The following is an 18151-nucleotide window of genomic DNA, read 5'->3' on the forward strand; positions in this document are numbered from 1 at the left end:
CCAAGAGAAACAAAGCGAGCGTGATGCTTGATTTATTACTCGGAAATATCCGAAGGTTATATACATGGGCTAAGCAAACAGGTGTAAATAACATTAGCTCTATTTGTAATGCAGCTCATTTATTAACCTGATAGGGATTTGCAGAGAGGAGAAATAAAAGGCTTGATTTCGTAAAATTCATTTATTATAAAAACGCATAGCATACATCCCTCGACACACACAAACACACACAAAGAAAGAACACCCACAAAGAGAGAACGAAAGAAAGAAAGAAAGAAAGAAAGAAAGAAAGAAAGAAAGAAAGAAAGAAAGAAAGAAAGAAAGAAAGAAAGAAAGAAAGAAAGAAAGAAAGAAAGAAAGAAAGAAAGAAAGAAAGAAAGAAAGAAAGAAAGAAAGAAGATACAGTGCTTGAGCACTTGAGAAAGAGCTCCAGCATTTAGGCCCAGTTCTCAGAGAAGACCTTCATATAAATAGTCCAATGTGACAAACATTCAGATGATTCAAACAGAGCCTCCATTTAAAACAAGTCAGAAAGTCAAACATACTCTAAAAACATTCGATACGCAAGCTTGATTTCACATCTGAAATGTGTCTGAATGGAATTTCTCAATGGAACTCAAGCACACATCACATTCTCATTCTCATTGTCATCTTCTACTTGATCAGATCGACATGGCAGAGCAACCGTTTAAAGAGAATCTTAATTCACCTAGCACTTTAGTTAAAAGAATATATATAGTTACAATGAAAATTACTTTTCGATTATTTACTCGCCCTCATGTCATTTCATATGGGCACACACACAAAAAAATATATATTTTAAAGAATGCTGTGAAGATTTTTTTTTTTTGTCTATACAGTGAAAGTCAGAAGGGTTTAATACAGCCTTCACTGAAGTACATTTACCTTCATTTTTATTTTGCAAGTTTTTAAAGACAGATTTTTGCATATAGTAAAATTTACATTAAGTAAACTCTAGTCACTGACTTAACTAAGTCAGTAAAATTATCCAAGAAAAAAAGTAACCTTCATTTGGCCAGTAAAAGTGAGTCATTAATAGTTAGTTAAAGTTTGGTTCGCAATACTTTTACTCAAAAAACATATCACTGAATTAAACCACACTTTTAAAGTGTATGCTTTACTTAGAAACATCTAAGTAAATAATACAATAGATATTGTGTAGACACCATATCTACATAAAAGAAGTAATGTGGTTCTCACATGTACACGAGATCGAAAATACTTGGTACACAATACACACTCACTGTAACATTCGATGGATCGTTTTTAAATATGAAGGTGTCATTTTGACTACAAAATTAACTCCAAATGTTACAAAATGGCAACCTACTAAAACTAAAAACCGCTGGAAAAGTATGGTTGTGGTTGGTCAACCTTATTAATTATTCATGCCCTCGTGCATGATGGGAACACCAGTATCAGGAAAATTGAGTAGGTTTTACTTAAATTTATGACATTGATATTTATTCTTTAATTTCCACAATATTGAATCAAGTTAAAGATATATATTCAAGACATTTAGTTCTAATATTCCTGCCTGAACAAACTTTTTCATGTAGAAATTACACAATTTTTTTTTCTCAGTGTTGGATCCTATAGATAAACCTAAAACACTGAGAAACTCAAAATATCTTCTTTTGTGTTCCATAGAGGAAAGAAAGCCACAGGTTTGGGACAACGTATAGGTGAATAAAATATTATTTTTGGGTAAACTATCCATTTAATTATTGACATTTGAAGGGAACTCTATCGCCCCCTTGATGACTGAGAATAATGTATGCTAAGTATATACAATTAGATGTGCCATCATGCATTCGCATCTACGTGTGTTTAGAGTATGTTTCCAGGCCTATTTCCAGCCGTACAGAAATTGGGCCTAGTCTCATCCCACTTAACCGGTAGCTCTATCACATTTGTTAATCTTCATAGAAACTGTAATAGCTACTGGTATTTGATCCAACCATGTACTAGTAACTTTTGGTTTATGTACTACTCACTAGCAGTTTAAGGACCTTTGGTTTAAGTAATTTTTTGAAACTGATAAAACTAGATTTTAGCACTGGCTGGGACAAATACCACAGGGATGCGAGCAACGGTTCACTCCCTGACATCGAAGACTTGGGCTGAAACCATGCTGGGTTCCTGCGATCTGGCCTCTGGTTCTTCCATGGGTTCTGCGGGCATTTCGCTGCTGTAGAGGTAGTACGGAGGGGTCTGTCGGGCTTCAATGATGAGAACACCTTCCGGAGACAAAGAGGCAAACACAGTGACAGGGTCCACATCGGAGGGGATTCTGTGAAAGAAGAGAGAGAGAGTTCAGAAAGATGTCCATTTTACACCAGTAGAAATATTTTCATGCCATTTTTTTTCATTCCATTTTTTCTTAGAGTGATGAATATTTTGATAATCTAAAGAAGCATTTTTTCCACTATAAATAGCCTTTTGTGCAATGGAAAGTTTCTATATTTGGAACCATAGATGCCAATAAAGAACCTTTATTTTTAATAGTGTGCCTCACTGACACTGACAAAAGGAGCTTTTTATTTTTTTATTAAACATTTTTGCATACAAATTGTAAAATGTTGTTGTACATTGATACATATTTGATCACTTTATTTTAGGGTTCAGTTCTCACAATTAACTGCTTATATTGTTAGTACTTATAAAGCACATAATGCCTTGTTCCGCATGACCATATTCTACATCCCTTAATCCTACCCAATACCTAAACTTAAACACTACAATAATTACCTTATAAGTATTAATAAGCGGTAAATTAGGAGTTTATTGAGGCAAAAGTCATAGATAATTGAATATGTGTTCCCCATACTAAAGTGTTACCAAATATCTGGTATCAAATATCTAAATGCACACCATATTTTGCCCCTTAAAAAGTGTTTTTGTACCTTGCAGTTGCTGAAATAAAGCTTGAAACTAAATGTTACAATAAAAACTTGACCATTTTCAGTCAGTGTAATATTAACATCTACACTGAACTGCCTGAACATGACCCTAAAAAAAGACTAACTGAGGTCTAACTCATGTCTTTATGTTAATATTAACCCAGAATGGGAATCATCATGGGAAATGCACACACTATGCCCTTGTATACTCAGTATATTCTCATTTTGGTTTAATTTTCAACAAACTTTATTTTTGATGTGGCAGCTTGTTTCTAGAAGATAATTCTCAATGCATTTTGTGGTTTTCATTTAAATGTTCTGCCTGGCATCACTTGCAATAAGAGAGAGGGAGAGAGAGAGAGAGAGAGAGAGAGAGAGAGAGAGAGAGAGAGAGAGAGAGAGAGAGAGAGAGAGAGAGAGAGAGAGAGAGAGAGAGAGAGAGAGAGAGAGAGAGAGAGAGAGAGAGAGAGAGAGAGAGAGAGAGAGAGAATGAGCGAGCAAGGGAGGGAGCGCTGCTCCAGGTGCTGGGCTCAGAAATAGAATCTGTTGCCAATTATTACAAATCGCCTCCTGATGCAAAGTTTATCACCAGAAATTTCCATCTACACACTAGTCTAATCATCTAGCAGGCAGACTGACTGCAGCCGTTTTAATGAGAGGAGTTCTCACTGTCTGTTTGAATGTGATGCCTTTAAGGCTGAATTACCATAAATTCATATCTGCTCTACAGAGAAAGGGTGGAACTTGTTTTGAACATGAATGGATGGTGATATCATACAAAGCTACTTCCTGCTGGTCTTCTACTGCAAATGTCTAGAGGTGGGGGAACATTTGGGGCTGCTTTAGAGATTCGAGAGACGAATGCAGTGTTTTTATAATGCTATATAAAATCATTGTATTTAACAATATAAATGAACTCTCACTATCAGCAACATTGTAACATGTAGTCTTTAGTTTCATTGTGTTTTCATTCTGTTCTCTGTTCTGCTTCCTAGTTAGTCATCTAGGTTATTAATTAGCTCTACACCTGTTCTCGTAACTAAGCATTGACACCTCTTATTTCCTGCCGGAATACTCAGCTGGACTGAGTGGCAGAAGAGCTGCTGCATGACTGGATTTAATAGGGGAGATGCGGGTGGGCCTATATATTGAAGCGTGTGTGGCAGCTTGTCAAGAATGGAAAACAACAGTTTTATTCAAATTGTGAATATATTATATAGGCCTGTTCATTCTTTTCTTTAATATCGCCTAGACAGTGTGCAAAGAGCGCTCCCTTTATAATAACTAAACGCTGTCACTCATTCAATGAACGCGATCTCACAAAGTTCCGCTATATTAGTCAGTGAAGCTGACACAATTAATCTCTTATTTACATAATGTCTGTCTACACTTTGTTAGCGAGGATTTGCGCATGCAAAACTCAGCACTGGACAAAAACTCGAGCGGTAATGTGGATTCTAACACCAACAACTGTGATTGGCCACTGCGTCCAAGAAATCAACAAACATGTCTGTGATTGGATACATTGCTCACCAAAGCGAAAACACATTGGAAATTGAATAATGAATTATTGAACAAATTACGCACTGTATCTTTTGCCAACTCTTTTTCGCTAATAACATGCTATTATTACAAAAACAGACCAGCAGTTATGGGCAGTTTTTCCCTCGAAAAGCAATCAGTAGCAGAAGCAGCAAATGGCAGTGGTTTGAGAGAGAAAATTACACACTATTGTCAAGTCCGTCTCCCTCAGTCCGCCCTCTGGCGCCAGTCCTGATTTTGTGTGTTTTCACAGCATTCACGCTGAAAACCAATGCGGCTTCTCAGTCTTTTTGCCATTCGTTGGCTAAACCCGCAGTCATTCAAGACGCAGTTGCAGTCAGTGACGTCACGTGCATACCCTCTATACAAGCCCTTAGTTACCTCGGTTCATTGTCTGGTATTGTTTGTGTAAGAACCTTTCTTCTGTGCATGTTGGGTTTAATCCAACATCCTAACCTTTCATGAAATGTTTTGCATTGCTAGTTCTGAATTGAAATTGACGTGGCAAAGGGTATGCAATAATTATTAAAATTTGAATGCAAGGAAGTACAATTACATTTAAACTAAATTCGGTCACACTTTGTCCTTGTTACAGTGTTATACATATAAGTAATATTAATTCACTACATGTACTTACTATAGGGTTATGGTTCAGATTAGGTTTGTTGTAGGGTTAGTTGCATGTAAAAATGCATAATTTATAGTTATTACTATAGTTACAGTAACGTGTAACAAATACATTGTAAAAATAAAGTGTTATTTTAAATAGTTTACATATCTAATACACTACTGTTCAAAAGTTTGGGGTCAGCAATATTTTTTTTAATTCTTCACTGAATTTATATTATAAAAAATACAATAAAAACAGTAATATTGTGAAATATTATTACAATTTAAAATTATTATTTTATAGTTTAATATATTTCAAATGTATTTGATTCCTGTGATGTCAAAGTTGAAAAAGAAAGTCTAATTATTATCAATACAACTTTTTTGTGGAAACCATGGTAGGCTACATATTTTCTCAGAATACTTTGATGAATAAAAAGTTAAAAAGAAAAGCATTTATTTGAATAAAATTAGACATCTTTTGTAACATTATCTGTCACTTTTCATCCATTTTTATTACATCCTTGCAGAATAAAAGTATTAATTTCTTTAAAACAAACGTACTGATCCCAAACCCTGTCTGGAAATGCTTCCTCCACAAGGAATTTGGCTAGAAGAACAAAGTAATGGCTGCATCTGAAATCAAACACTTTCTACTATATAGGCGATAAACAGTAATGACAAAATAAGTAATAAGTAAGTCGGAATTCACCGTAGGCTACTCATAAAAGAGTAGTAAAAAAGTCTAAAGTGTGCATAAGATTGACACTTTACCATTCCATGAGACCATGGGAAAGGATTTGTGAATGGAAGTGAAGCATGTAACTGACACTGACAGGTCACTCCTAATACACACGTTCATAGAACGTCCTTACTTAGCGGTGGTAAATTAAATACTTATTCAATATAAGTACCTACGCAAGAGATTTTGGATGCAGTGTTTGGATTAGTATTTGACACCTGTGATACTTTAAAATGTTACCTAGTTAGAAAGCTCACAGGCTTAGAGCAGAGATTCTGTATTGTTTTTTATTGGAAAGAGAGTGAGAGGACACAACACAGAGAGAGGGAGAGAGAGCGAGAGATAGCAGGAGAGAGCGTCCCTAAGCTTTGTCAGTCATCATGGCCAAATAAGGCTGGAAGGTTCCACACTTGTTGCCAAGCGTCTGCCGAGTTTATATAAACCTTAGCATGTAGCCGACTGCAGTGGCCTGACAGTATTCAATTAGCAAAGCAATGCTACAACCGTCCTGCGCTGTGACTCAGACATTGCAGCATTGGGAAGCAAATGCCAGATTGAGATTTCATTCAATACTGAAAACTAGCAATAAAAACGCTCATTTTCATTTATGAGTGGCCTGTATCTTCTATAAGGCAACGTGTCCACCAAAGCGTTTCTTTTTAGACAGCTGAAAACGGCTAGCTTTGGGCGCTAGAGAGAGTTTTGGCAGCGCAGCATATTTCTTTTATTATTTGAGACACTTTGCTTGCTATGATTAGGAATATCAGCGGAAGTGTTCCTATGTCGTTAAACAGATAGTTTGTTTCTGTATTGTCCCTGTATAAAAATGTGAAGGTTGATCATTGTGGTATTGGACCCGCCCCTCCTCCACTGTGATAAAGAGTGACAGTAATCGTTGCATTTTATCCAAAGTTGAACGTTCTTCAACTCTCGGTGACTGGTAAGAAATGCAGAGCGGTCAACGCTTCAGTGTGAAATAGATGGCCAGCGCCTCTCACACTCACGGCCATCGTTACACTCATGCCGTTTTAAAATCGAGGCACTCCCATTGAAAATAATCGGAAAAATACGCTAGCTGTGGAAAAAACGCTTTGGTGGACCAGTGTGTTGTTTTCTTAGCTTAGCAGAATGCTAATGTAAAGCTGCGTTTCCGGTAACCCTTCAAATTGTGCAAATCAAAATTTTGAATCGAAAATACACCCAAATGTATAAACATCAATTTCGCGAAACTACACTCGAATAAGTTGGTTTTTCAGGCAATCCTAAAAAAGGGATATTTCGCAAAACTAGAAACTGTTTTTTGCTTTTACAGGTCACGGTATGTTTGGACAGAAGACGTGTTCTTTATTAAACTCATAAAAACAACAGATTTAAGAGAATTCTGGATTCTAAACAACAAATAAATGCCACAATGTACCAAGACCTCAAAGCAGATATGAGGGAGAAACACCTCATATGTGGCTGCTCCCAAGTATAAGGATTTTACTCCGCTATTAATGCTCGGATTACACGCCTGTCTTTAAAAATGACGATTTAGTCGCATAACATCGGTTAATGGAAATGCCATCACTTGCAATGTTTTTTTTTTTTTTATCAATATTTAGAAAATATCGCAAATCTGTAATGGAAACCAAGTTACTGTTGGAATTTAATACAACCAACAAGGCCGATCAGCAACAAATTAACAGAGCAGTTTAGATTGGATGTAGAAGAAAGACTTAGGGCCAGATTTACTAAACAGGGCAAATTAGCGTGAGAGAGCAATTCCAGGAAAAAAAAGTGCTGATGGGAGTGTGTGATCTACTGGTGACGCACAAATAAAGAACACATACACAGCTGGATCATTTCTGTAATGACTAGCTCTTCAAGTCTTCAAGTTGCTAGTCTGTATTGACTAGCATCTTTCAAGAGCAGGAAAAATTAGCATCGGCTTTAAGACATTCTTTTTCAGGCAGCAAAGAATGGCACAAAAAACAGTAAACTGCTATACGATATTGAAGAAAAATGCGATATGCAATATCTTGTTAAATAATGCAATTAGTGGGTAAAATCTATTTAAATTATATTTTAAAAAATGTTTAAAAACTGAGAATAAAATCATTTGTGTTTCACATTCTTTCTGGAAAAAAGAAAGCATCGCTACAACTTCTGAAAGTAACCAGCAGTGTTTTTGTTGTAACATTTATGTCATTAATCATTCAAGTTTCGGTGTGTGTGTGTGTGTGTGTGTGTGTGTGTGTGTGTGTGTGTGTGTGTGTGTGTGTGTGTGTGTGTGTGAGCCTGTTTATGTGGTTTATGAGGACACAAATTTGTATAACTAAATGGCTATTACACTGGTATTACTCTATAAATGTGGTTTATGAGGACATATCAAATGTCCTCATAATTCAAATGGCCTTAAAAACATAATAAATTATGTTTTTTTGAGAAAATAAAAATGCATAATGTTTCCTGTGATGGGTAGGTTTAGGGGCAGGGGCAGTGTAAGGGGATAGAAAATACGGTTTGTACAGTATAAAAACCATTACGCCTATGGAGAGTCCCTGTAAACCACATAGACCAACATGTGTGTGTGTGTGTGTGTGTGTGTGGTAACAGTGCAAGACTGTTGTTTTTCGCAAATTATTGCATTTAATAACTCTTTTTATTACACGGCTCTGTGAAATACTTGATTCTGATTGGTCAATCATGCATTCCAGCGGTATGTTATTTCCAGATAACAACCGCTCATCCGGGTACTACGAGTTATCTTGACCGGTACTACTTCTATGCTTAGTCCATTTAATGTAAAGCCGCGTTTCTGGTGACCCTTCAAATTGCGCGAATCAAAATTTTGAATTGAAAATACACCCAAATGTATAAACATCAATTTCGCGAAAACTAAACTCGAATAAGTTGGTTTTTCAGGCAATCTTAAAAAAGGGATATTTCGCAAAACTAGAAACTGTTTTTTGCTTTTACAGGTCACGGTATGTTTGGACAGAAGACGTGTTCTTTATTAAACTCATAAAAACAACAGATTTAAGGGAATTCTGGATTCTAAACAACAAATAAATGCCACAATGTACCATAACCCAAAGCAGATATGAGGGAGAAACACCTCATATGTGGCTGCTCCCAAGTATAAGGATTTTACTCCGCCAATGCTGGCACCATCTTGTGGCTGTTAAATACTTAAACAGCCATGGGTACAATGGAAGACTTCAAAGCGGGTTTCCTTTATAAAGTTTTAAATATTGATATTTTTCTTACACAAACGCATTGATTCGAATCGGAAGGCTCTATTAACCCATCGAAGCCGCGTGGAGCACGTTATTTGACGGACAGCTGCATGTTTTATGGACTTCAAAAACAGCTACAACTACTGCTGGGATTAACGTTAGCCTGGACTTTTTAATATAACTCCGATATTTGTCTGAAAGGAGAATGTCATATACACCTATGATAACTTGAGGGTGAGTAAATCATAGGCTTGGTTTCATTTTTGGGTGAACTGACCCATTCAGCATTCATTTTCAACATTTAGCGGCAATAGATAAAGGCTTAAAGCAGGTTGGAACTGTTTTTCTTCGCGGAAGCTTTGCGTAAAAGCTAAGAAAATATTTAATCTCAAGACAATATTTTGTGTCTAATTTATTTGAGACTAGTAGCCGTGTAATAAGCAGGATAATGTACATCCAGCCATTTGTTTTCGCAGAATAAACCCCATTCAGAGTGATGAAAGACCCCTCCGCTGTCTGGGTTTATTCTGCATCAACATCAAGCAAGTCACATAAGTAACAGTCGTGTGCCCAATCTATTCTCTGCTCTATGAGTTGACCTAAAACTTACACTTTTCTCAATGTTGAAGTAGCCTATTTAAATCATTCAGATATTGCATGCCGTCGTAATATGCACATTGCGATATGTACATTTGCGATAATTAAAAAAATATGATACATTGCACAGCCCTAAAACCAACTAGCGCAAACCTTAGTAAATCTACTTCCATGATTCATTTAAATACTCTCTCCCATAAATTTTGCGTCTGAAAGGGAAGCTCCTACAAATGCATAATATTTATGTGGAAACAGTTATTCATATTTTTATTTTAGTTGATCTTTTCTAACATTATAAAAGTCTTTACTTCCTCTTTTGGTTAACTGAAAGTTCTTCCTTAAATCTTACTGACCCCAAACATTTGAACAAAAGTGTACAAGAATGCTGGATTTGTTCAATAATTAAGCTCTCTTTCTTCCTTAGAGTCTCTTTCTGTGCCTCTCTGTCAGAGAAACAGCATGGCGACAGGAAAAAATCAAATCACTATGTCTCTTAATTACTGCAGACATCAGAGCCACATGATATGCTGTCTATTTTATCTCTAACTTTGATTCTTTCCCTCTGCCTCTACCATCCAATTTGACTCTCTGAAGAGCAAGAAGAAAGCAGAGAGGTTGGGGTGGGTGGAGGAGTGGGAATGCTTTGTGTTGCTTTAATAACACAGAGTGACATTCCTCAGGAAGTTGCTTCTTCATTCTAGAAGATTCCAAACCAGAAGCCCCCGGAAACTTTTGATACAATCATCATACTTACTGAATTTTCTTCGTGAAGTTTTTGGTAACAATTCCGCCCTCGTCTTGCTTTTCCTCATGTTTCCCTGGTGAAGAGACATAAAGGCAGTTGTTAAGACAGAGATCGATGCCTTTGAGAAAGGGGATCAATACGACAATACAACACTCTTGAATAAGAACTTCTTTCAAAAAGATGTTGCTTTAAATACAACATCAACAGAAGTGAATCCCAGTTGCTCGTTTGGCACAGAAGTGTGACCTTTGACACACTGGCATTAAACTAGACTTGAACGGGTTTATCAGTCTCAGATTTTCTAACCATGTAAGTTTTTTCTTTGCTCCTTCACATTTTACAGGCAACACTACATATGATTGTGTGCTATTTCAAATCAAGAAAGCCTGTTTAAAACCTCTCGGCCTCATTCTCTGCAGCTGCTGGTCACTAAATGCCAGTCATGCCATACTGTGTCTCGACGTGGCCTACATATCTACAATAGAGAACACTTTGAGCACAAACACATTTGACTGATTATCTCCTATCAGCATGCTCATAATCTGCACTTTCAACAGGGAATATAATTCAAGCCATTTTGAGAGCAAAATCTATTCACATAAACAAACATTTACCTACTGACATACTGTGCAATGGCCTTTCCCTATTTAACAAAGAGGTTCAGACATGGCTGTGACATTTGTTTGGTAGTGCCTTCCTTCAGGACAAAGTCGAACTTAAATGTTTTGCTGATATTCAAGGTGTACTGTGAAAAGAACAGTGTGCAGGGGAGTTGGGATATCTCGGTGTGACACTTTTAGAATGAGGTTATGTGACGTTAAGTCTTGCTGTCCCCACCCTCCTCTCACTGTGACTGAGTGACCCAGCTGGAATACCAGCCCAGTGTTTATAATAATCCCAGCGCAACAGGCCTTCGCCTTCGCCCTCTCCTGAACTCTGAACTTCTGTCCTGCCATCACAGTCAACAAATGTATTTCTGGAGAAGCCAGCAACTGGCCTTTGACTCTTCCACATTAGATATACAATTTAAGTTTAATAAAAGAACTTTAGTAGTTAAAGAGAGAAGTATGGGACTAATTCGGTGTGTTTAATGTGAGAGGTCCTCAAGGGATCTCAGCAGGTGGGTAATTACAAGAGATTTGCTGGAAATATGCAAGTCATGCCATAGGCCTTCCATTCTCAAACTGCAGCACAGAGACAACAGCAGCGATGCAAGGGGTCCGAAAGGCCATGTTTCAAATCCATTTCAATTTATTTATTTAAAACTTTAAACTAACTTTTTTTGATAAAAAGAAAGAATATAAAAGGTGCAAAATAAGGAACACATATGTTTTATAATTATCATTATTTCCAGGTATCTTTCGAGGTTCTTTGCTTTATCACATAAAATCCTCTTGATCATTTTTAAATCAAGTTGGATAACATCTCAAGAACGACTGATATGTGACAAATTCAATTAAAATATAAAAAAGGGAAAAAGGTGACTTTTCACTAGTGGCCTGAAGAAAAAAAAAACTCACTAAATGATTTATGTGTGATCTATGAAATAATAAATTCATACTTAACAATTATTTATTATTTTGTGAGAAGGGGCCTTATATTGGAATAATGACTAAAAAAATACCAAAAACTGCCTTGGTAAAAATTTTAAAAGTTGCTTATGTTTCATATTAATTGCAATGTAAATTACAAATTTTGGATGAAAGTGCCAGGTAAAAGCACACATGTAAATGATGGACACTTAAGGTTCATTAGTTAACTACATTAGTTAACACACTGTAAAAAAAAATATTTAGAAAGAAAATGACCTGGTTGCCTTAAAATTTTGAGTTCATTGAAATTAAAATTTTGAGTTAATACAATGAACATTTTTTGAGATTCGACAACCTTTATTAAAAGATTATTAAAAGATTTTGTAAGCATATTGGGCAATTTTGTGTGTGTTATTTCTGATGACGCAGTGAAACATGCCAAATTGTGCTATTGTCATGATTTATCACATTTTTTATGTGGTTCAGATACAAAAATATTTTGAGTTTCTATTTATTAAACTAATTTCCTTCATTGTATCAACTCAAATTTTTAATTTCAATAAACTCAACATGTTAAGGCAACCAGGTTACTTAGTTAAACCAACAAAACACCACAATTTTTTACAGTGCATGAACTAATAATGAACTACACCTATAAAGCATGTATTTATCTATGAAAATATTAATTTCAACATTTACTATCGCATTATCAAAATCTTGTTAGCATTAGTTAATGCACTGTGTACTAACATGAACAAACCATGAACAGCTGTATGTATTAACTAAAGTTAACAAAGATTAACTAATGCCGAACAGATGTGTTGTTCATGTTAACTAATGTATTAACTAATGTTAACTAATACAACCGTATTGTAGTGTTATCAAAATATCTAAATCCATGTTTTAAAGTTTTAAATAAAAATTTGAAACCCAATGTTTAGGTTTGTCCATATGTGACCTAAACATAGCCTATAGGTTGAAACAACCCACAATTTTTAGAGTGAGATTTCCGTTCCACGTTATCCCATGATTCATTATTATAGGCTATATGAGTTAGGCACTATAGGGTAATTCATTTTGTGTTGTCATAACTCATCCTTCTCAACCATTATACTTTTTTTCTCTCTCACCTGACACCTCTACAAAACCTTCTTTAGTTTTGACATTAAGCTCCTCGGGTTTGAAGCTGTGCACGTTCACACACACTTTCCACGGCTCGTCTGGGTTGGTCGAGGGCGCGCTGGATCGGCGAGGGCTCTCGCTGTACCTGGTGCTGAAGCCCTGAGGCGAGCCCATGCTCGTCCGCGGGAAGCCCGTGCGCAACGAGCCCGACCACGGCGCGTCGAGGCGGGCGCTCAATCGAGGTCTCGCCCAGCCGGGCCAGTCCATCGATAACTCGTCGGGAAAGGGTGGCAGTCCAAAGTCATCTTCCATAAAGCGAGATGCGAGTGACTGTTCCCGGAACGGATCCCGTGGAATCCTCTGTCGGTTGCCCATAGTGTAGTACTCCCCCTCTGCCATTGTGAAACTTGGAGAAAGTTAGTTTAGAGAACTTTTCTTGTTCAGAATGTTGCGTTGCCTCTCGGATGTCCAAATTGGGTCAATTAATAAAAATTATATTTAAAAAAAATGTTTTTTTCTTGGCAGCAATAGCACAAACTCTCCAGGCGCGTGATCACGCACCTAAGCTTACCACTGTGCTGTGTATGAGTTCTAGAAGTTTACTGACGGTGTAAGTGCTCTCTCGCTGGTTTATATGTGATTTACCGGTCTATAAAGTCCAGAAAGTGCTCGGTGGCGCACGACAGCTGACTGAAGACCCTCCCCATCCAAGTTTAGACCCCGGGCTGTGACTTTACCGGACAGCGACTGGTCCAATCTCACCCTCCCACAGATGACTCATTCACTTCATTATAGAACACTACTCACTCTTCAAGGCCGGAGAGGAGTCACACACTCATATGAAGAACACTAATAATGTTCTAAACACGAAATGTGACGAAATACAACATCGGCATGCGGTATCTCATTTACCTTCTTCGAACGAGTCCTCTTTGCACACGTCATGTAGGAGAATGTACGAGAAAAACATGCGCCAAGTTATACTTTAGGATGTCTTCTTTCTGTTAAAACTACGTGGCCACAAAAACTTTACTTAAAATGCGTGTTAAGAAACAAAATATCAACAAATTACTTTTATTCGACTTTTCTGGCAGAATACTATTATCAATAATACAATTATATTATGTACACAAGTCTTTGAAAATGTAAAAGACACACCAGTAGATACTGTAAACTCTTAGACAAAAACACTATATAGGTTTCATAGAAAAAGAGTCTTGAATCATGAAAAAGTGGTCTTAAAAATAAATACTTTGCACTTTTATCATGTGCTAAAAAGAATTTCCTATTTATTTGGTCACATAAAAATCAAGCCTCTGAATCATCTTACCCCACCCTCCCTTTTTTTTTACTATAGCCTACAATTCATGAATGCAGTAATTTTAGTGTGAATAAAGAGAGTTAAAAAATTGGGTCAATTAATTAGATGAATAATTTATTTAGAACTCTTTGAATATCATTACAGAATCAGACCACAGAGAACTAGCCATTCATTTAAAGAGCAAGGGAGACATTGTGCACATAGACAACATTGTATATACATTGTAGAAGAGGATAATATGAGGAATGTTGAAAATCTTCAAGCCTGATGCCCTGCACTGAGCTTTTTTACATTGTGCTAAATCAAATACACAATTGTTGTATATCTTTACTGCTCATTCTGTTCAAAAATAAATTAATTCTTGGTATTGCAGGATGTTGCAATCATGTTTTGCAGTTACAGAAGCCAATGGTTGGCTCTGTAGCATGTTTTTGACTTTGATTTTGTAAAAAAAAAAGGGTTGGCTTCATTGCAACATTTCAGCATTTTTTTTTTTTAGAAGGAATGCAAATTATGTAAATTAGAAAGCCAGCCTTGTAAACAGTCAGTACCACTACTCCATCTCAATAAATAAAGCCCATGCCTAATATTGCCGCACTAAACGTTTGCATATTTACACAACAGATTTACATAATCATTTACTAAACTCATTTTACGGTTTGAGACGAGAGAACAAGATGAATTCAAGAAGATAAAACATTTGATACACTTCAAGTTCCCCCCTTCATCTACAGCTAATTATCTGTACAAGTGTCAGAATTCACAACAGTCAGACAGCTAATAATGTACAGTGCATAGAGATCACCATGCCTTCGTTTAACAAGCACTCCAATAGACGTTATGACACAGAAACAAAGAAACTGCCATTATCTGTTGTGATGAAGGTGATGATTTTTATACGCTGTTTCATCAAGCCATTTCACACACCAAATATATACCTTTGATCCTTTCAGAAAATACTTGATCTGACTGATATCTTATGACAGCCATTGTTATTTCTCCCAGTCCGTAATAGTTTCGCTGCTGTTGCACTGATGTGCAACCAATAAATATGCTTTATAAAACATTTGTACTTATAAATATCATCATCATTTACAGTATGTTAAGTGTGTGATTTAAATAATACAGGATCGAATGTTTAAACTGTGGGGTTTTAGACGAATAGAAAATATCCAAACAGTCAAAAATGAATAATACAAACAAAAAAAAATTCTATATGAATATAAATAATTCAGGTGATCTGAGTAATAAATATTTGTAATGCACTATTTGCATACCACACAGAAATAAATCACAGATACAAATAGAAATGTCAAGGGATTAAAAGAATAAATAATTAAAAATATTATACAATTTAATACGACTGAAAATCACATAATAATATGTATATGAGTGCTTTCGTTTTAAGTGAGTAGAGCAGAAAAAAAGTATACCTTTTCTTTGTTCACTCAGAAGTAGCTTTAAATCTGATGGCACAAAAATATCTTCATTCTGCCTCTCGAGGTCTGCAAGATGAATGTATATTAACACATTTGGTAACACAGTATGGACAGCTGGACCCTGCAAAACGGTTCCTACCAGTAGAGCACATCCGCTGCATTTTGATTGTCCGCCACCATCATCATCATCATCTCCATCACAGCCAATGACATTTGAATTGTTTTCCAGTTCAACAGAAGATAAATAAAGCTGGCATTTGGGCTGATGGGGTGTGTGTTTGCCGGTGGGGCCAATTCGGATGGCACATTTTTCAAAGTGAAGGTGTGTGCAACACAGAAGCGACTGCTCTCAGTAAAAGCTGTTATGGAAGCGATAAATCTTTCTCCTCAAGCACTTTTGACATCTCCTATAAAAAAGTAAACACTACAAAAATACAATAGATTCAAACATCGGCTTTTACAGTCAAGGTTATGAGCGTCTCGTGAGTGACCCTGCACATGAAGACGCTTCCTACTACGGCTGTTTTGATGAATGAACAACAATATCCTCACACCTATGAGCAAAACAAGGTATAACAGAAACTCACATATTGCAGTGCACATACTGATACCTCCAGTCAGGTCCTTCCTACAACAGCAGACTTTGTGATTGATAGACAAGTTTTTCTTTTCCTTTGAGTAGGATGGATGAACGCACACAGTTTAGTACACAACAATATGGAAAGCTTCAGTCTTATCTGACACTGAACAGATGATCCTGTCACTGCCTGGTGTTCCACATCCAAGCACAGCATGTTCTTAGTGCAGCTCCATTTCATTTCCAGTTACAATAAGATGCGGTCCTGGGCTTGTGCTGTATCTCAGCATTCCCACATCTGGTTCATCCGTAAATTAGCGGCGGGCTCTGCTGTAGGTCACCATCGAGTCATAGCTTCTGCTCCGACTGCGACTACGTCTGCTATACATAGAGTTCCACGATGAGCTGCGACTGTAGCTCCTGTATGAAGAAGAAGTGTGACTGCGGCTGCGGCTCCGTGAACGACTGCGACCGAGAGAAAACAGGCGCCAGGACAGGAGGCTGGAGGACCGGCTGCTGACAGAGGGGCTGGGACGGTAGTAAGGGATGGGCCGCTTTCTGGCACTGTGCAGAACAGAAAGGCATGCAGAAAGAGAATACAAGCAAAGTTTACTTAGTCAATAAACAATAAAAAAAAACTTACTCAATAACAATTTTAAATGAGAAAAATCCTTAAAGGATATCTCTACATGTACACTACAGTTAAAAATATTTGTTAGCACACACCAAGGCTGAATTTATTTGATCAAAAATTGTGTCAAAACTGTAATTTTTTGTTTAATATATTTGTGGAAATGCAGTTTTTTTATTAAATAAAAGTTAAACATTACACATGTCTTTACTATAAATAGATACACTGCATGGCCCAAAAAAAGTCCCTGTTTGGACAAGATCTTGACCAAAAAATTGTGCACAACTTGATGGCATTTATTTCCATCAAGAGGTGCATACATTTTTGGTTAGGATCTTAACATTGCAAGAGTCCAGCACTCTGTAAAGTCTCCTCCAGCACATCCTAAAGACTTTCAATGAATTTAAGGTCTGGACTCAATTCATCTGTGAAAATGATTCTTTCTTCTCCCTCACAACTTCAGCCCGATGAATCTTGACATTGTCATCCTGGAATATGGCCATGATGTGTATTCCTACATGGGTGTTTAAGAAATGAAAAGCTACTCACTCCATCAGTTAAGGTTAGAAGAACTGTTGACAAACATATAACATGCTAGAAATGCAAAAATAATCCAATTATATATATATATATATATATATATATATATATATATATATATATATATATATATATATATATATATATATATATTAATTTGAAGATTGTATGCCTATTTCTTATTTTTACACAGAATTGGAATGCCTGACAATCCTGTGATTTGCTTGTTAATGTGTTAAATATTTTTTGTTAATTTGATAATGCCTTCAGCTACCAATTAGAGTGTGCTCTCAGTTCAGTTTTAATTAATTCTGCAGATTTCTAGAGATTTTGCCCAGAATCAGTTCAGAAAGATGTGGGAAAAGTATATAGACTCTGTCTGGGTTAACTGATCTCTGAAGAAAGATCAGCGGAGTTTTTTCCGCCTGTGATTCATACAGTAGTTTTCTAAGAACAGACCTTGTAATTCTCCGGGCTTCCAGATGGCTGGGGGAATCTCTTCTTCTCTTTCTCATTGGGGAACAAGGTCTTCTCCTGCTGTGCTTTCTACTCTTGCAGGAACTGCAGTCTCTTTTCCGCTCTCGAAACCTTTTCATCCACACATAAAAG

The 18151-nt window shown here is 36.6% G+C and overlaps 2 protein-coding genes across 2 annotated transcripts in view; both read right to left on the bottom strand.

Annotated features, from left to right (window-relative positions):
• Window positions 1-61: 61 nt before the first annotated feature.
• On the bottom strand, window positions 62-13753 carry hspb8 (heat shock protein b8). Its single transcript, XM_067439409.1, has 3 exons — window positions 13043-13753; window positions 10390-10453; window positions 62-2314 (listed from the first exon to the last, which is right to left on the bottom strand). Exons 1-3 carry the CDS (start codon window positions 13431-13433, stop codon window positions 2119-2121), a joined length of 651 nt encoding a protein of 216 aa, XP_067295510.1. The 5' UTR covers window positions 13434-13753; the 3' UTR covers window positions 62-2118.
• A 695-nt stretch (window positions 13754-14448) lies between these two features.
• Window positions 14449-18151, bottom strand: part of srrm4 (serine/arginine repetitive matrix 4) — a 73344-nt gene continuing 69641 nt past the window's right edge. Inside the window, exons 12-13 of the mRNA XM_067439410.1 lie at window positions 18002-18130; window positions 14449-16935 (exon numbers count right to left, since the gene is read on the bottom strand). Of these exons, the coding sequence (XP_067295511.1) occupies window positions 16686-16935; window positions 18002-18130 (379 nt within the window). The 3' untranslated portion in view covers window positions 14449-16685. The remainder of the gene's footprint in view (window positions 16936-18001; window positions 18131-18151) is intronic.

Source organism: Pseudorasbora parva, chromosome 3 (assembly GCF_024679245.1).
Source record: "Pseudorasbora parva isolate DD20220531a chromosome 3, ASM2467924v1, whole genome shotgun sequence".
Classification (NCBI taxonomy): domain Eukaryota; kingdom Metazoa; phylum Chordata; class Actinopteri; order Cypriniformes; family Gobionidae; genus Pseudorasbora; species Pseudorasbora parva.